The sequence below is a fragment of the Camellia sinensis genome, chromosome 11 (genome assembly GCF_055761805.1).
Source record: "Camellia sinensis isolate YWXY chromosome 11, ASM5576180v1, whole genome shotgun sequence".
NCBI lineage: Eukaryota > Viridiplantae > Streptophyta > Magnoliopsida > Ericales > Theaceae > Camellia > Camellia sinensis.
Window position 1 is genome coordinate 11,801,539 of NC_138971.1, and position 21,248 is coordinate 11,822,786.

General features: G+C 32.2%; 1 protein-coding gene across 3 annotated transcripts; it reads right to left on the reverse strand.

Annotated features, from left to right (window-relative positions):
* Positions 1-998: 998 nt before the first annotated feature.
* LOC114285433 (flotillin-like protein 3) lies at positions 999-5,989 on the reverse strand. Of its 3 annotated transcripts, XM_082893590.1 has the most exons (4): positions 5,834-5,989; positions 3,241-4,199; positions 1,473-2,015; positions 999-1,272 (listed from the first exon to the last, which is right to left on the reverse strand). In XM_082893590.1, the coding sequence occupies exons 2-3, from the start codon at positions 4,171-4,173 to the stop codon at positions 1,488-1,490; spliced, it is 1,461 nt and encodes a 486-aa protein (XP_082749716.1). In that variant the 5' UTR covers positions 4,174-4,199; positions 5,834-5,989; the 3' UTR covers positions 999-1,272; positions 1,473-1,487. The 3 variants fall into 3 exon arrangements, with proteins under 3 accessions (XP_082749716.1, XP_028084279.2, XP_028084280.2); XM_028228478.2 differs by lacking the exon at positions 999-1,272 and having other exon boundaries at positions 1,274-2,015; XM_028228479.2 differs by lacking the exon at positions 999-1,272 and having other exon boundaries at positions 1,274-2,015; positions 3,241-4,127; positions 5,834-5,987.
* Between the last annotated feature and the right edge of the window lie 15,259 nt (positions 5,990-21,248).

Genomic DNA, 21,248 nt, shown 5'->3' on the forward strand with positions numbered 1-21,248 from the left:
GATTAACAACTTCTGATTAAAGTCATAATCTGTTAAACTATAATCTATAAGTTATTTTAACAGCTACACCAAACAGGGCCAATTGGTAGCAGAGTGGGGGCTCACAATTTTATATTAGGTCATAAAAAATAATAAGAGATATAATGATTTATAATTGATGAGAAATATTATTATGCGCTGATTCTAAACCACTAAATAATCTTTTGTTAAATTCATATCTTTACTATTATGTCTAAATCTGACAAATTCTCTTTGATTTTTAGTGCACGAATCATTTCATTTTAAATTTACAAATCCAAATTAACTCAAATCTGTCATAATCATCATATTAAAGCTCTCAAATTGTATTATTCATTTGAAATTTATAATAACACAATTTTGTACAGTTTCTTAAATATGTTTACAAAATACTTTTGGAGTAGGAATAATACAATTTTTACACTTTCGGATTTTTGGAACCAAATCAATACTGAAACCACGATGGATTTCAATCAATTTAGGCATCTACTTTATATTTTTTGTTTTTGCAAAGTTTTTGTTTTGTTAATTACACAATCAAGCTAAATTTGGTTTGGTCTTTATTTTTTTAGTATAATTATTTCAGGCTCCAGTATTTAAATTTGATTTTAACTCGAATTTAGCACTTGTATAAATTATTTTTTTATTTTTTTAATTCTTAGTTTGGTTTAAACTTCTTTTAGTATTTTTTGTCTCTTTGTATTTATTTTTATGTAGACATTTTGTAAAACCTATGACTAGACTTGACTAGGTAGTTGGAATTTTGTGCAAATTTTGGCCGTAAGTCTAGCCAAGTTAGGTATGCATTAAATTTTTGGTTTTGTTTGTATCCATCTTGTGTTTTATAAATTGGCTTTTACGCTAATTCAATATTGACACATTTTCTAATCAAACTTAAACAGCCCACTAGGCTTAGAAAGGATTATTTCAAATAAATACTCCACATTAATGGAACAGTAATAATAAAAGAGATAAAAACTATGCAATTTCAATTTTCTATTTGGTAACAGGTTCAGGAGGTTTTAAATTTGAATTTTGATATCCTACTTTGCCTGACTATATCCTGAATTTGCCCTCCTGAAGTGAGTCCAAAGGCATTACCCAATACGAGCTTTTGGTTATCAAAAAAATAATAATAATATTTGCCTTTTAAATGTGTCTTGATTAAGAATTCAATCAACAAACACCATTCAATTGTCGAACACAATATGTCCTGTAAATTGATGCATCCTCCCTACCCACAAGGCCAAGAAACTGCAAAGAAAGCAGAAGTATTATCATTCTTTGAAGAAAAAAAAAAAAAGTGTACGCCTAAGCAAATTGAAAGTGTCACGGCCTTAGGTTTTTCAAAGTTTTAGACTAAATATAAAAATGGGCATTATCTTATCGAGTTTTTAAAAAATTGAGGCATTCTCCAATAGGCGACAAACAAAGTGGCCTAATTGTTGAACTACCTCTAATCAAGTCCACTACTGTGCATGCTGTGCCAACTTGGAAGCACAATCGGGAAGACTACCCATCCATGACGGAGCCAACATGGCGGTTTGCTCATGAACAGTCTGAAATAACGGTGGCAATGCTTGGTAAACTGAAGCGATTTCTTTCATGGCTACACTTCCACATCCTGCTCCATCCATTTCTGTACCATTTGTCCAGACACTAATCTTCGGTTGCAACCCTTTGATCGCCTCTGCATTGATCCTAGCCATTTCTTCAAAAATGCCACCGTTGATCATCAAATAATCTCTCAATGCATAGTAGTTTCCTCCTAGCGCCGCTAATAAGGTTCGAATATAAACTCCTTGTGCCTCTGCAAGAGCCACAAGTCCCTCAGCTTCTTTCTTTTTGGCATATAGCAGCCCATCCGCTGCTTGTTTTTGGACATACAGTTGAGCATCTGCTGCTAATCTTTCACCCTCCGCGTCCTTTTCTTTGTTATATAGCATTGCATCTGCTGCTCTCTGCTTCTTGTATAGATCCCAATTAGCTTTTTGGACCTGGATTGTCATAGATTTGCAAGGAAACAAAAAATTTGGATTAGTCTATAAGAAATTGAGAGAGATTGAGAGAGCAAATATTAGCTCTATGTTTTTGATGTGTATTGCAACCAAATGGAACCTCCATTATATAGGAGATGTTTTACAAGACAAAATGATGAACAAAGGAAATATACAAATGAAAGGCCACCGAAAGATAGTTGAAAGCAAAAGGAAAAGAAGGCGTCTATCTGTGCTAGGCTAGCAACAACTATCTATACAGATATTTAATATAATCTATTAAATATACTATCTACTATTAGCAGCTGTAGATCTATACAGATTAATATAGTATTAACTTATAACATATTATAGGCATAGTATTAAAGCAGTTTGTTTGGTCTTATCTAAAATAGTAGGTTATTGGCTATATAAGTCAAAATCGCTTTTCCTGTTTGAATCACATCCATCATAACACCTAAGCATATGACATAAGAGTACCGTTTTGGACCGTTTTGTATTTGTCCACCACGCTTCCATAGAGAGCATCAATCGGTGTGAGAGGAATCATCTGAGTTGGTTAACAGAAGGAAACATTTTCTGTTTTGGGGGTTGAGATGAAATTGATCGGGCAAATTCACGGCGTCTAGGAGGAGGGAGAAAGTGGGACTATTAAAAGGATTGTGGTCGCAAAATGGGGAGAATTGTGGAGGTCTAGAAATGAAACTTCATTATCACAACTTGATAAGAAAAAAAAAAGGGTAGCAGAAAATGAAATAATCAATTTCAAGTAGAACTTAATAGAAGGAATCAGGAAAAATGTGTAATATGACCAGCAAATAATGCAAACAACGACCCAAAAAAGAAGTTGAAAACTTGCAGCCTGTGGCATTTAGGAAGATTTGTTTTTCATGTTTTCAAATGGGAAAAAATTGTACTTTTGTTTTTTTACTTTCATCTTTCAGAAAATACAAACTTGTTTGGCGAAATCTTCTGAAAAAAAACTCTATTTTTAGGAAACACAGTTGTTTTTCAAATTTTCAAGACTGTTTTCTCTTTGATGGATGTTTTCCAACATTTCATTATTTTGTTTTCAAAAACATGGAAAATGAAAACAAAGAAAACAAAAAACAAGCAATTTGGATCTTTAGTTGAGAGCCATGTATTGAAGAGATAGCTTAGACCCTTTTTTAGCCACATCAAGCATCAAACATGAAAGCATACTTTGCAAATATAACAAACATACCTCAATTTCATAATCAACACTAGCCTTGCTGAGAAATTCGGCCTTAAGCTTCTCAATCCGAGTCCATGCATTTCTCCTCTCAACTTCCCTCTGCAACTCAGCCTCTCGAATTGCCACAGCCTTCTCAGCCTCCACCTCTGCCATCTTCGCCTTTTGTGCCCACCTGGCCTTCTTGGTTGCCAGCTCAGCATTTGCCTCTGCCACGTCAGCATCTCTCTCGTTCTCAAAAATCCTAACCTCCGAATTTACCTTAATACTCTCCTTCACCCCCTCGCCCTCCCTTTGCGTGGCCACTATTTTTGTCTCCGCATCAATCTTGGCCCCATTCTGAACTGTCAATCCTTGTCTCAACTTAGCTCCGACCTCACCTTTCATCTTCGCTTCAGCAACATCGATTTTCGCTTGGTTTGCCGCTTCCATTTGGGTTTTTTGACCCAAGTATGAAAAGTACTCGTGCCCTCTAACATCAACAAGTTGCTTAATATTAGAATTATAGATGAAAAGCCCAAACTGGTTGAGCTCAAATTGAACCTTGTCAAACACCTCTTGCTTGAATTTCTTATTGTCTTCAAAAATGTCTTCCATGGTCATGGAAGCAGCGAGAACGCGCATTTCCCCCTCAATCACACCTTGAACGAGTTCTTTGACATGGTTGGAGTATCGGTCATGGTGAGAGAGTAGTCTGGCATATTTTAAGAGGCTTTCCATGTTATCCGCGCAAGGGCCAATGGTGAAAACAGCAGGGAGGAGGAAGGCTAGCTTCTCGGTGCTCATGGCGTTCACTTCGAAGGTATAGTTAACGGGTGTTATGTCGAAAACTGTGCATTTCTGAAATGGCCATACAATAAATGCCTTCTTTGCAAGCTTTATTTCCTCGATGCCAGCCCCTGTGATGACCAGGAATTCAGATGCCTTCGCCACTCTATACCACATTTTCTCCAGTTCTTGATTCCTTAATTCTAAGTTGTGACAATGAAATAAGAAAGGGAGAAAATAATTATTTTAAAAAAAAAAAAAAACAGATTTTTATAATTCAAACTCTGAAGGCAGATTCAATTTTCAGTCCACCTATGTTTCACTCAATTAAGGTTGTTAGAATATGCAACCATGTCCAGAATTTCAAAAAACAACATAGCAGCAGAGTTTTGGTTTGAAAGGAGTTGAGTATTATCTGCTAGATTTCTTTGATGTTATTTCATGTATTGAAAACTAAAATTCTTCTCTTTTTCTTTCATTGTGTGTTGGGAATGATGTTGTCTAGTGTGGATCCTCATGGTTTTAAATATGTATCATAGAATTGAACTTTAGACTTTGGATACCGTATTTCACCGATATTAACCTTGTTGTCAATACCGATTTGTATTTCAATTATGTTATTTAAAATAACACCATGATCCTGATAAGTAAGAGATATTAACTATTGAATTGCAAATCCAATTTCGTGTTAAGCTGGCAGGGATTGTAGGGGGGCTCTTTCCAGAAGGTAGGGGTTCGGGGGCTTGGTCCCCAATCCGAATTCTGGATTAAGGGTAATTTGGTATGTTCACACTTGTGACATATAATACTAATTTTCATCTCTTTTTAATCATAGTGAAATCACAATATGGAATATAACCCTAGTTTTGTGGGAAACCGCATAAATCCCGGGTTTTATGTGTGTATGTGTTTTACAATTCTTTTTTTTTTTTTTTTTTTTGGTGTTTCACCAATCTTGTGTTGCATTACCCAACCTTCCATTGCAATTTCAAATTTAAATAGAAAGATAAACCAAAGAAATCCCTTAATATAACACATTCATTTGAATAAAAAATATCATTTGAATAAAATTGAAAAACAAAACATATAGATAGCATCACAACTTCTTCTAACTTCAGAGAATTTAAAAGATTAAAAAAATATATATGTTTTTTAGCTGAATTATCAAAATAAATTCAATAATGAAATAAACCCAAATCTATTAATACAAAATGCAAAAGCCCCCCCCCCCCCAAAAAAAAGGGGGGGGGGATTTGAAGTGTTTATTTTTAAATTTTCAGAATTTCTAAATATTTATATTTATATTTAGGTAGCAAATAAATTAAGCAAAAAATTGGGGGACACAGTTTTAGAAAATCAGATCAATTGAACAATATTTTGAAGAGTACTTCAAAATTGAATTTGTTGAAATATCAATCTCTGCATATATTGCAAGATTGAAGAACTAAACTGTTGTAGAACATAAATACAGTAAAAAAAATTAAGAAAGAAAAGTATGACGGGTTTGTTTTGAACAATTATAAATCAAAACAATAACACTTTTTTGGGGGGAATAGATAGGAAAAAATCAAAAAGAATGCGAAATTTTATACACACTATAATAGATTAATCTGTTTGGTTGTTGAGAAACCAGAAAGAAAAATTAAAACAAAATAAAATAAGAACTTAAAAAATCATTACTTGGGAGCCAAGAAAACAAAACCCTTTACTGATTGTGAAGCATAACAGCAAATTTGCTACAGGATATATCACAATACAACTTAAGTCTTGAGAATTATTTTTCTTTAGATTTTCTCATCTACCAAACAAAAGAGATTCGAAAAAGAAAACAACTTACTTGGTTTAGCAGAAGAAAAAGACTCGAAACCCTGCAACAAAAGTTTCAACTATTTCAATAATTTTCAATATTAATATCAATATCACCTTATCAGGGCTATGGAAAAAGGCAGAGAGCCCACCATGCCTTGTTTGGTTTTGAGTTTCGATTTTTGATTTTTAGACTTTTTTATGAAGTTCCAAAAAGGATTTTTATTGATAAATCTAATTTAACAATTAAAACATTTAAGATTTGTTTGTAATTATGGAAAAAATGTAAATGTATTTAATTTTTTTCTTTAATATTTTTTTTAACTTTTTAAATATTTTAGCAAAAATACTAACTTTCCAAACGATGCGATTTGTAAGACTAAAGTGAAGGATCCATATAAATTTAGGTGCGTGGTTGAAATGCTAAAAAATAAAATTATATTTATTACTATTATTTTAATGAAAAATGTTTGGTAGCTCAAAATTTTGTAGCTCAAATGGCTCAAATCTGTCAAAACGACGTCGTTTTACACTCATTTACACTCAAAACGACGTCGTTTTGAGTGATTTGAGACATTTGAGCCACAAAATTTTGAGCTACCTAGCATTATTGTATTTTAATTTTACATTGATTGCCTTTTTTTGGTATATTACATTGACCTTTTTTTAAATTTAATAAAGGACAAATTACATTAAAAGTCTCTATAGTTTGAAATTTGTGTCATTTTGGCTACTAACCTTTTAATTGTAATATATTTGACTTCAAATTTTGAATATCGTTTCAAATAAGGATAATTGAAAATATTATTGCTCCATTTGAAGGGCAAAGTCATCATACAACTTTTTTTTTGTTGGTTAACTCATATGCTGTTTAAAATATAATGTCCTTTTTTTTAATGAATAATGTTCAAATTTTTTTGTTATAAAATTCTGTTTGATTTAGTTTTCAGAATCTATTTTTAGAAAAAATTTCCAAGAAATTAAAAATTAAATTGGTGAAAAAAATTAAAAACACATCATTTTTATACAAGGAGGGTATAAATAAAAAATTTTGATATTTATTTTCGTTATATTAGTTTTATTTTTTCAAAAATATGGCGATAATTTTGATGTCATTATTAAACCAATCCATTAAATTCAAAAATCCAAAAAGTAAAAGCATTTCATATATTAAATATATTGATTATACATTAAAAGCCTAATAACCGTCTATTAAATGATAATCATCCAAAAATATCTGTTAACAACCAAAATAACCATCTATTATATGATAATTATCTAAAAATATCAACTAAACAACCATCCATTACATGATCATCATCAAAACATATACTACAAATTAATTTGATAAAAAATATAAAAAATAAAAATGTAAAAGATTTATCTATTTTATATAATTTTATCTTTGGTGAATATAAATAATTTTTAAAAATTTAAAAATAATTTTTCGACATTTAGTTTTGTTAAACTAATTTATATTTTATCAAATTGACGACTTTCCCTTGAAATAGAGTAACAATGTCTTCAATTATCCTTATTTAACGAGATTCAAAATCCATGATCAAATGTATTACAATTGAAAAGTCATAAACTAAAGTGACACAAGGCCCAAACTGTTAGAATTATGGTTTTTTATAGGCTTATTTTAGGCCAACTTTGGGCCCAAATTTGAGTGGTCTCACACATTTTTTGGGGTGGATCCAAAGAGGTGATATGTTTCTTGCCGCATGGCAAGTTACACAATGCAAACGGTTCGTCAAAACCATTTATGAGTGACTGAGAACTTGACGTCGTTTTCGGGTTCGTGAAAAGGAAAGTTGAAGAGTTAAATGTGGGTTTTTTTTATATAGTTGTCTCACATTGAAAACTTAAGAGAACTTATATATGTATATAAGTTCTAGGTGGTAATACTTGGGTTAGGTCCCAAAGGGTACTTCATTTTGTACCTGTTCGGACAGATCTGAAGGTCACCAATTGCCTATAAATACTACAATATTCCAGCAGTTTGTTCACTCGAAAATTCACTTGTTGCTTTGAATTTTTTGCTCTCTTGCATTATTATTCTTTATATTAGTTTTAGGAAAAATTCTAAGAATGTAGAACACAGGTTCTAGTACGTCGTACAGATTGTTTGGAATGCTATTACAATCTATGAAAATTATTGTATCTTGAGAGGTAGACGCCATTTATTCGTAAGCACAGAAGCGGGGCAAATCTATCTTAAGGATAAAGTGTCACGCACGCGACTTGATATTTTTTGTACTTATTCATTTCAGTAAATAAATTCTGTAAGTAATTTATTTTTATTTGTTTGATTTGGTTTCAAATTATTTATTTTACACAGAAGATTGTTCCAACAATCTTAAGACAAATTCGAATTATTCTGTTTATACAGAATTTTTCATTTGTTTCTCTTTCTTCCTTTCTTCTTCTTACAAAAATTATTTTATGTGTTTATACAAAATAATATTATGGTTTGAAAATACAAATAGTAGTATGTAGCTTGCTTTTTGTGCTCATTTCGAATACGATTAGCCATACAGTTCGAACTCTCGTGGTTCTGAATTTGATTCCACAAGTGCAATGTGAAATAAATAAACACAAATGAATCCAAATTTGGCAATTCTTTTGGAAAATCGATTTTGAATCAAAACGCAAAAAATATACTGTTTTGCCAGATTACAGAATCGCCACATAAATATTTTTGAAAAATTTAAGAAACTCGAGACTCATGCCAAAGGCCACTTATCCGTTATCACCAAAGTGTCTCACCTCGGAAACTTGGGTATGAGAGAAGAAGGTCATGAATTGAGTACCCCACTTGTCCGATCAAAAGATCGGCCTCTACTAATCGTGATGTGATTCTTATTTACATTATATGCTCTTGTTCCGATTATTAAGCTATCTTTACTATGTGTTGCACACAAGTATAGACCAATTCACAAAATTTGGAATGCATTAATTTTATGCTTATTTGAAAATTGCTTTAAATACGCGTCACTTGAAAAAGTGAGTTTGTATGTACATTTAATCAATTCATCATAATTTGAGCAAATTAACCTTCATCCACTAGCATTCAAAAGATACATCACTTAAGCATTTAGCCTAATGGAAAACATGCTCGATATGGAAACACAAACATACGATACAAGGGGTGGTCACAGATCGGTTCTGTGCGGTTCGGATGACGAGTTGGACCCGCTCGATGGGGTGTGGGTTGGGAAAAAATAAAACCGCGTCCGCCCGCAGCGCGGGTTATGGATTGAACGGATGGGTCATGCGGTTGTGCGGGAAGTTGCGAACAGTTTGTGAATTAAATTTTATTTTATTTAAAAAATATTAAAAAAAATTAGGCTTTTACGTTAGGGCCTTCGCCATTTTCTGAAACCATAAAAAAACAAAACAATCAAAATAGTGAGCTTAGCTTTATGGCATACCACTGGTATGATACCAGTTACAAGTTTACAAGTTACAACAATGAAAACATAAGCCTGCAAAGCAAACCCACAACACAACAAAAATAAATGAAGTCTGAAGAAACCAGCAAAGCAAACCACAACACAACAAAAATAAATAAATAAACCAGATCTAAGTACCTTTGTTAAATGAAACTTTTTTTTTTTGTGTGTGTGCTGTAGATCTTCCAGATCTGGTGGGCGACGACAACAGGGGAGAAGAGGAGGGGACAACGGCAACTAGCCAACGACATGGCTGGTGGTGACGGAGCGGCGATGAAGTAGGGGACCGAGGTTGATCTGCGAGAGATAACAACAACGGTAGAGGAGAGGAGAGAGATGGCGACGGGAGGATATGAAAAAGAGGGGAGAAAGAGAGAGAGAAAGAGAGAGAGAGAGTGAGAGGGGGGAGAGAGAAGGGCTAGATGAGAGAAAGGAAGAGAAAGAGCTGGGTAGGGTAAAGAGAGAGAGGAGGACGCCCAAAATGAATTCAACAAATGTTGCGAGAGTATATATATATATATATTTTTTAAACATAATTTGCGAGCGGGTTATGCAATTTTGCAGGGTAGGATCAGATATGATCCGAACCCGATTTTGTATGAAAAAATAAACCCGCACCCACCCTATTTATGTATGCGGTTAGGGGTCGGATTTGTGCGGGTAGGGTCGGTTTGGGCGGGTTGTGTGGGTCGGATAAACTGTTGCGCACCCCTAGATACAACATGTTAAAACACAAAATACTCACCTAGCACTCCGAGGTAAGCCAAACAAAGCAAAATAATTAGAAAACCATGCATGCTCCTAACTAATGCAAAATGATTAATGTGACACATGCAGTAATGTAATTACATAGGTTTGGCTATTAGCACAGTATATGATTCGATTCGAGCCATGCGATAAAAGCACATATTCGAGTAATGAACTTGAAATTGACATTTGATTAGTATGATGAGCCGAACCTTATGCATGTAAGACGAATGGGTGCAAATCATGGAAAATACTAAGTAAATATGATGCTACCATTATAAGCGGGTAAATAAAAGAGAGAAAGAAGTAGGGGTTGGAAGACATATACCATTATTATATATTTTCCCTCGTGCAAGAGGGCCCGAATGAGTGTCCAAATGTCCGGATTAAGCTAACTACTTATTACATATTCCAATGAACTAGCTATCTAATTTTATTACAACAAGGATATTATAACAATACTAATTACAACAATGAAATTGCAACAATAATTACTTATTACAACAATGATAACTACAATAATGATATTAATACAAGCACAAGTGAGGCGTAACAACCGCATGCACAGTGTCCAGAAACAGCTCTGCCTGCCCAGACTTCTCTGCCTCACCTTCAGTCACTGCCTTCTGTTTCTACCAGGATTCACTGTTTACCAAACATTGGGGGTCGGTCGACCCTAAATGAGACCCGACCAGGTCCAAGAACAGCTGGTCATGCCCTAACTTCATGCAAAAAAATGCTTTTGTGCTTTGAGGTGAGAACAGTGCAGACAGAGCCTTTCTAGGCCATGTTTGTCCCTTCTGCTCCTCTGTCATGGAAAACTCAAGAGAAGAACAAATTCGAGTCCAAAACCATCAACGATAGCAAGTTGATTGCTTGATGATTTCGAACATGTTTGGACAAAAATTGATAAATGTGATGAAAGACAACCACCATTTCCTCCTATCATAAAGGCTCAAAGAGGGAAGTAGACACATCTCAAGTCTCATCAAAATATCATGGATTGATAATTGACAATTCTCGAAGCTATGGACTCGGCATAACGTCTAGCTGAATCTAACTATTCTAATTTCTCTTCTTTATGTCGATTTCATAGATTTTAAATTAATTTTATTAGTCATTTCCATTCTTTAACCAATTTGTCCAAGGTGATAATTAAATCCACTACATGAGAAGAAATGTCAAACGAGAAGTGATCCAAAACATGAAAATGAGACTATGCCTTGACGATGAACCTTCGTAGAGGTTAAGACATTGAGCATAGATTTCTTTCCCATGTCCTGAATAACCATCAATCTTTTGAAATAACTCCCAAACAAAAGAAAAGCAGAAAATAGAGAGGTTGCAGAAATGATTATGCGATATTGATTATTAGAATGCGACTCCTAATATGAAAACCAAGCAAAGAAAAACTATCAACTCGAATGACTCAGTGTCAAAGGTCTAAACAACTGAAGTCATGAAGACGTACAATATAACAAGCAAAGTATTCGAGGGATAAACTAATTAAATGAATTTAAACAACCCTAAATAGCCCCTAAACATGAAAAAATAGTGGCTGAAAATTATGTAAAAAAACACAAAAAAAAATAAGAAACAAGAGGGAATCACAAAGCTAGTAAACAAGAGCAAGGAGAGGTGGCTAACCTCTCCATTTTTTAGACTTCTAAACCATGTTTTCCAGCCTTTTTATGCTCTAAAAATCAGTTTAAGAATCAAGTAGAAAAAAAAAAGTAACAAAACAAAAGGGATGAGCTATGAAATAAGGTACAATAAAGGGTGTCAACCTCTTTACCTTTGGTAGCTATTCAAACCCAAGTTCTAACACTTGAAATGGTTTCAAACAATACCAAAAACACAAGAAATTGATAGAAAGAGACAGAAATAAAAGCAAAGATAAAGGTGGTAAGCTTATTCCTCTTGAATGGAATAAGCTCTTGTTGTCAAACAAACTAAATCCAGAGGCCCTCTAAAGTTTGAATAGTGATTCACAAGTCTCAACCAAGGCTTTAAGACTTTGCTCTAAGGTTTTATATGGTGTATGGATATGATATAAGGATGATAAGCTTGCTCAAAGATAGTTTGCACAATAAAAAAGAGCTTTCAAGGGTTATTTTGCTTCTTTGAAATTTTTATAACCCTCAACACAGTGGAAACAGCTCGTATTTATAGAATTTGAGCAAAATAAGTTGAAAATATCTTCAAAAATAGACAGCTGGCTGATTCCTGCCCAGAATAGTGTTTCTCGCCAAAGAGGCATGACCGGCCCCAAATGGCCACGGCCAAGCCTCAATGTGCTCCCATGTTCCTCTGCTTCAGGCGCAGTGTAGAGTGGTACAATGTTCAAAAAGGGACCTCTGAGGTATAAACAAGGTAAATAGGAAAGTGTTGGGATTGTTTCAAAGCTCGTCTTTGGATTCCTTTGTTAAGAATCCGAATCACACAATATAACTTTCATCATCGAGTGCACAGAACAAAGCACTCGAGTCTTACGGCGCGGTAAAAAATGAGGTGTCTACATAGTAATATATTGTTTAACAAATAGTAGTAATATACTGTTTATTTTCTTTGACAACTAGTATTAATATACTGGTAGTCATTAACAATTTCATAATATTCATTTGTGAAGTTGGTCATAAATTAATTTTGGTTTTCAGAAATAATTTTTAAGTTTTCATTAATTAAAATTATGTTTTTAGTATTTTAATTTTTGAAGTGTTACAGAAATATTTTTCTTTGTGAAATTAATTTGTTTAAATAGAATTTTATTTTCAAATTAATTGGAAACAAAAGTTACAATTCTTATTTATTTTATTTTTACAGAATTTAAATTTTGTGTTTATGGTTTAATTTTTTGTGTAGTATAAAATTCAAATTATAATTTTGTTTTATAATTTAGAATTCATAGCTACTGAAACTAATACTCAAACTAGTACTGGTAGGGTGACTGCAATTACTCCAACCCCTCCTCCTGTGGCGATTGTACAAATCAATCACGGTGAGAAGCCAGAGAAGTTCTTAGAAACTGATTTTAAAATATGGCAGCAGAAAATGCTGTTTTATCTTACTACTCTCAACTTGGCATGTTTCCTCCGTGAGAATGCTCCTACTCTAAACGAGGATGAGAAACCGACTAACAGGTGGTTGCTACAGTCGATATTTGGAAACATGATGATTTCCTTTGCCGAAACTATATCTTGAATGGACCTGATAACACATTATATAACATCTACAGTCCTATCAAGACGACAAAGGAACTTTGGGAGTCTTTGGAGAAAAAGTGCAAAACAGAAGATGTTGGCTCGAAGAAATTCATAGTAGGCAAATTTCTGAACTTTGTGATGATCGATTCTAAGACTGTGATCGGCTAAGTTCAAGATCTCCAACTCATTTTGCATGACATTCATGCAGAAGGCATGTCTCTTAGTGAATCCTTCCAAGTTGCTGCCTTAATTGAAAAATTACTAAAAGGTTGGAAGGAATTCAAGAACTACCTCAAACACAAGTGCAAATAAATAACTCTAGAGGAATTGATTGTGCGTTTGAGGATTAAGGAGGACAACCGCAATTTTAAGAAGCGGGCTGGTAAGCATCTGATGGAGTCTAAGTCAAATGTGGTGGAGCATGCTCCAAAAGCAAATAAACGGAAGCATTCTGAAGAAAGTTTCGTGCAAGGCTCTAAAGAAAGGGAAATTAAAAAGTACAAGTTCAATGGCAAGTGTTACATCTATGACAAAGAGGGACACCGAGCCAAAGATTGCCGAAGCAAGCGCAAAGCCAAAGGAAGATCAAGCAAGAAGCCTGCTCAAGCCAATATGACCGAAGTGGACAAAATTTCCAATGGTGTAGATGATATAAATCTTTCTGCAGTTGTTTCCAAGGCAAACCTTGTCGAAAATCCTAAAGAATGGTGGGTGGACAACTGGAAATAACTTTTTATGGGCAACTCCTCGACTTCCAAAGTTGAAGGATAATGAAAGATTATTCTGAAGATGACATGTGGAAAGGAACTCACTCTCAACAATGTGCTGCATGTACTGGGCATTCGCAAGAATCTAGTATTCAGATCTTTGTGGAGTAAAAATGGGTTTAGGTTAGTTTTTGAAAGTGACAAATTTGTACTTATCAAAAACAATATGCATGTAGGAAAAAGTTATATGTCTGATGACCTTTTCAAAATAAATATAATGACTGTTGTACCCTCTATTATTAATAATAATACATCTTCTTCTTTCTTGCTTGAGTCTTTAAATTTGTGGCGTGGTAGACTAGGACATGTTAATTATAGATTTTTGCGTAGATTAATTAATATGGAATGTTTTCTTAAATTTGACATCGATTTAAATCATAAATGTGAAATTTGTATTGAGGCCCAATTAACTAAAACTCCTTTTCATTCAATTGAACGAAGTACAGAGCCACTTGAATTAATTCATAGTGACATTTGTGATTTTAAATCAATTCAGACTAAAGGTGGGAAAAAATATTTTATCATTTTCATAGATGACTATGCTAGATATAGTTATGTTTATTTAATTCGAATCAATAATGAAACTTTGGAAACTTTGGAAACTTTTATTCAATATAAGAATGAGGTTGAAAATCAACTTGGTAAGAAAATTAAAAAACTAAGAAGTGATAGAAGTGGTAATTATTAATCACCTTTTGGTGAATTTTGTAAAAAGCATGAAATAATTCATCAAACCACCACTCTTTACTCACCTCAACAAAATGGTATTGTTGAAAGGAAAAATAGGACTTTAAAAGAAATGATGATTGTCATATTAATAAGTTTTGGATTACTTCAGAACTTGTGGGTGGAAGCAATACTTTTTGCTAATTATATTCTTAATAAAGTACTCCAAAAGAAAATGAATTAAACACCTTATGAAATGTGGCATGAGAAAGTACCATCCTACAAATACTTAAAAGTGTGGGAGTGTTTGGCTAAAGTAGCTATTCGTAGTCTTAAAAAGACTAAGATAGGTCCTAAAATTGTTGATTGCATATTCATTGGTTATGCCAAGAATAGTGCATATCGATTTTTGATTCATAAGTCAGAACATTCCGAAATCTATGTAAATACTATTATTGAATCTCGGAATGCATCATTTTTTGAACATATATTTTCCAAATAAGACTGGACAAGAGACTAGTACTAATAAAAGATCTAATTATACTATTTCTAGTTATGATCAAGAAAAAGAGCAAGAGATATATCAAAATTAGGAAGAGGAACCTAGGCGTAGTAAACGTGCTGAAAACTCAAAATCTTTTGGTTAAGATTTTCTAACATTTTTGTTAGAAAATGAGCCTTTAACTTTTAAAGAAGCTATGTCCAGTTCTGAGGCTCCTTTATGGAAAGAGGCCGTAAATAGTGAAGTTGAATTCATCTTACAAAATCACACTTGGAAATTGGTGGATTTGCCACCAGGTTGTAAACCTCTTGAGTATAAGTGGGTTTTCAAGAGCAAAATGAAAATAGATGGATCAATTGACAAATACAAGGCAAGACTCGTGGTTAAAGGATATAGACAAAAAGAAAGTCTTGATTACTTCGACACATACTCACCAGTTATTAGAACAACATCCATTAGAATGTTAATTGCCATTGCATCTTTGAACAATCTAGAAATTCATCAAATGGGTGTGAAAACAGCTTTCTTAAATAGTGAGTTAAGTGAAGAAATTTATATGGAACAATCATAAGGATTTTCTGTTCCAGGGAAAGAAAAGAAAGTGTGTGAATTGGTTAAATCATTATATGGTTTAAAACAAGCGCCAAAGCAATTGCATGAAAATTTTGACAAAGCAATAATGTCAAATAGATTTAAAATTAATGAATGTGACAAATGTGTTTACAGTAAAAACACAGACAAATGTTATGTAATAGTATGTCTTTATGTGGATGATATGCTCATCATTGGTAGTAATAATGACATGATTAAAACTATCAAGACAATGTTGAATAAACATTTTGACATAAAGGACATAGGGATTGCTGATGTAATTTTTGGTATGAAAATTACCAAAATATTAGAAGGATATGCTTTGTCACAATCACATTACATTGAGAAAATACTTGACAAATTTAGCAAAAATGGTGATCATCTTACTAGAACACTTGTTGATGTTAATGTGTTTCTTTTTAAAAATGTATAGGAAAGTATTTCTCAATTAGAGTATGCCCAAATTATTGGAAGCTTAATATATTTGATAAATTGCACTCGCCCGGATATAACTTATGCAGTAAGTAAATTAAGTAGAGTAATCTAGGAGTAGAACACTGTAAAGCTATTATAAGGGTTCTTAGATATCTCTGATTTACTCATAACATTGGGCTATATTATATTAGATATCCAGTAGTACTTGAAAGTTTCTACGATGCAAAATAGATATAAGATACTAGAGACTCAAAATCTACCAGTGAGTATGTTTTTACTCTTGGGGGTGCGGTGGTATATTGGAAATCTTCAAAACAAACTTGCATTGCTAGGTCTACTATGGAATCATAATTTATAGCTTTAGATAAAGCTGGGGAAGGAGCATAATGGCTTCGCCACTTCCCTAAAGATATTCCAATGTGGCCAAAACCAGTGACTGCTATATGCTTACATTGTGATAGTCAATCAGTAATTGGTAGAGTACAAAGTCATATGTATAACAGTAAGTCACGACACATTCGTTTTCGACATAACACTGGAAGACAACTACTCTCTAATGGAATTATATTTCCATTGAATATGTGAAATCTAAAGATAATATAACGGATCCACTAACCAAATGGTTAGCAAGAGAGTTAGTTGAGAATTTATTGAGAATAATAGGACTTAAGCCTGTTAAATAAGAGTTACCACAACGGCAACCCAGCCTAGTTGACTGGAGACCCCAAGATCTAGGTTCAAAAGGACACCCGAGTTGTGTATGACTTATAAGGATCACTGGGGAGTCAAACTCATACTCATTTCTATAATGAAATAGTGGTGTCTGTAGCGTTTTAGGTTAAGTAATACTTTTAATGATTCTTATATTTAAGAATACCTAGTGGAGTATGGCAGAATACTCTTCATAAGAATCACCTATATAAGTGTGAACTGGGCCGATTCTATGAGATTTGTAAAGGGCTACAATTCTCTAGAGCACTCATGAAAGATCAAGTTGTTCAGGGCCAAAATAAACACAATAGTGAGGACTAAACTGTGTCTCGTAATATACTGTGTGAGTTCTATTGTCTTGGTTTACACAAATGGCTGAACAATTCAAGACATCATGTTCACTGGTTAGCTAGTAAATCCAATAGTGTCTCACACGGGGGAAGGTTCAAAGCTAAAAGCCACCTATTTTTTGCAGAATATTTTCGATTTTTGCACTCTCAATAATAAGATCATGTTATTACATTTTCTCTCTGTCAAATTCCATTCATGTGGGGAATTGTTGGAATTATGGTTTTTTATAGGCTTATTTTGGGCCAACTTTGAGCCCAGATTTGAATGGATCCCACATGTCTTGGGGTGGGTCCAAAGAGGTGGCGTGTTCCTTACCGCATGACAAGTCACACGGTGCAAACGGTTCTTCAAAACCATTTATGAGTGAATGAGAATTTGACGTCGTTTTCAGATTTGTGAAAAGGGAAGTTGGAGAGTTAAATGTGGGTTTTCTTTATATAGTTGTCCCACATTGAAAACTTAAGAGAACTTATATGTGTGTATATAAGTTCTAGGTGGCTATACTTGGTTTGGGCCCCAAGGGACACTTCATTTTGTACCTGTTCAGACAGATCTGAAGGTCACCAATTTGCCTATAAATACTACAATCTTCCAGCAATTTGTTCACTTGAAAATTCACTTGTTGCTTTGAATTTTTTGCTCTGTTGCATTATCATTCTTCATATTAGTTTTATGAAAAATTCTGAGAGTATAGAACACAGGTTCTAGTACGTCGTACAGATTGTTTGGAGTGCTATTACAATTTGTGTAAATCATTGTATCCTGGGAGATAGATACCATTTATCTGTAAGTACCGAAGCAAGACGAATTTGTCTTAAGGATAGAGTGTCACACACCTGACTGAACTTTTTTGTACTTATTCATTTTAGTAAATAAATTTTGTAAGCAATTTATTTTTATTTGTTTGATTTGGTTTCAAGTTATTTATTTTACACAGAAGATTGTTCTAACATAAACTACATGAATCGTTAGTGTAATTCGCCTTTTAATAAAATACAATAAACCTTCACATTTTTAGAATAATGACATTAAACTCTCTTAAAATTATAATTCATATAATACTTAATCACCTCTTACTAGTAATTGTTAATCATATGAGTCAAAATTTGATGTTTTCATACCTCTTATATTGAAATATATATTACTTAATTTATTTTCTATCTCTTTATATCGTATGTATTAATTTTTATCTCTTTAACTTTTCCTAAAAAGAATTCTTGTATAGTTATATCAAAATTATATACTTCATATTTTTTTTTTCAAATCTTATGAAAAGTCAGTGTGTTTGGTTTCAATTTTTTTTTATTCAATTTTTTGTTTTTCACATTTTTTTGTTTTTAGTAAATATTTTTATTTTTTTAGATGCGCCTTACTTAGATGCATCTAAAAAATAAAATATTTGTAAAAAAATATTTTAAAAAATCAATAAATACACAAGAATACGAAAAATGTATTAAAAATTCTTTTTTTTTTTTTGTAAAAAGAATGATGCGATAATTTAGTTTGATTTTTTTGACTATTTTAGACAAAAAAACACATGCCAAACAGCTCCTACAAGTGACACTAAATTGTTCTTTTGTTTTTTTTTTTTTAGAATAACAATTATGCCCTTAAATATTCCTTTTTGTATTTTTTTACCTCCAAACCCTATTTAAGGCAGACCGCCTTGGACCCTAAATTTTATCAAATTTTAAGGATCCCAAATAATTTTAATTTTTATGGTGTGAGCTGGTTTAAAAATAAAGAACTAAATCAACTACTTGTAACTCTACAATCAAAATAAAAGGGCCTTAAAGCATCCCCAATCCTTTATTATTATTTTTCATCTAATATAAAATACTCTAACCCTTTCATCAAGTTTTTATCAAAATCTTTTTAAAAATTCTTCTCTTACCTCAAATTTTTGTTTTAATTAAATTTGATGGAAAAAAATCATCTCTAATACTTTATCTTTTTAAATTTTTATTAAATTTAAATTTAATTAAAAAAAATGTTTCTTCCTTCATTTAATATACATTTGATGTAGTGGTATTAGTTATATATATATATTACAAGTACTTACTTACCATTATATCCACTATATATATTTTTATGATTATATATACGTTAATACTATATACTCTTACAAATTAATTTTAAAAATATATATTTATAAATTACATTCATTGAGGTATGATTTGCATTAAACTAATTTTGAATTTGCATTATACACCTTCAAGTAAAATTTTGAATATATATATATATATATATTTATACATAACACAAGAGCTTCAATTTAAGATTTCACCTTGGACCTCGAATATTTCAAGACTGGCCCTCCCTCCCTCCTCTAAGTTTCTTACTTATATATATTATGTAGGATCCTTATGAGTTTTTTAGTGTTATGTACAAATGATTTCGGTTATATTATGAAGGATGAACCATAAGAAAAAATCTTAGTTACAAATCACTCTAATTATGTAATGAACTATCATGATTATGTTATGAATATTAAAATATTATGAACTATTGTTGTGAAAAAAATTATTAACTATTGTGATTTTGTTATGAATTATTATGGTATAGTTTTGAAATGTCATATGGTATATCATAATTTTGATTGTTCTCTTTTCTAAAAAATTATTTTCCTATTTCATTCATTTGTACGAGACATCATCAAAAATTTATGTACGTACTGTGATATATAATTCATTATCATTTACATTTACATTTACATTTTTCTAGTACTGAATCATTGAAATTGAAATTTCTATAATAGATTTAGAATGTTATCATTATTTATTTGCTTAATTTTAATAGTGATTTGTTGATTTTAATCATTTAGGCTGAATTTAACCCAACTATTTAGATTTGTTTAATGCCTTACTTTCTGACCCCCCAATGCTATAATCCTAGCTCCACCCCAGCCTCTACAGCCACACAACACCAAGCATCGCCCACTCTCATTCGGATAATTATTTAGTAATTTCAAAATAAGTACACGTGATATTCTATAGTATTATGATTAGTGGAGAAGGTGGATAGATGGGGTATTGTGTTAAGTGATTGAGGAATATAAGTGGACATATTGAATGATGATTGGTTACAGATTACAAACACGTGATACTCCATAAATATTTAATAATTTCCCCTCTCGTTTATACACATATAATACCAAAATTTTGTGATTCTTTTACAAATAGGATGTAGATTCTCTCTGGTCAGTGATCCCAATTAAAGGGTGCTATTGAGCTTTTGTAGGCCTATTATTAGGCTTACTTTGATAATCAGATTAATTCAAATTTTAGGACCATTTTAGAAATTATTTATATAAAAAAATCAAATTAATTAGATAATTATAATCACATTATTGGATCACATAGCCGATAAACATTATTTTAAAAGTAAATTGTATATTATTTTAAAGATAAATATGATTCAATTACGTGAATACAATTATATAATGAATTGGTGGTGGTTGTTTTAGGTTGGAGGTGGAGCGAAGAAAGAGAGAATAAATGAAGTAGAAGAAAAGAGAATTGAAAGAACTCATATGGTTATTTTTACTTTTTTAGCCTTCTATCTAATAGAAAGGTTTAATGTCATAAAGTGAATGAATGATAGGAAGAATATGAATTTGGACCCAACTTTATGATAAAATGTAATTTGACTAATATGCATGTATATGCCTATATATAAATATGAAATTAGATATAAAAAAATCCCAAATAAATGGTTTAAAAAGAAGACTTGTCTACAAGGAATACTTGCCCCAAGAATGTTCCAGGAACGTTTGCTTAAATATTTCTTTTACTACTTTTATTTTTTTTTTAACTAATTTTTTTTAATTAAAAATAAAAAGGAACATCATCATGTCTAGTAGGAGTGCTCAAAATATCAAGAAAATCGAATAATCGAATTGATTTGGTTCCAGGTTTTTAAATTGTCAAATCTATAGGATTGGGTTGGTTCTTGGTTTAAACCTTGTCTAAACCGAACCAACCCGAAAGTTGAACTTATATATGTATATGTATAT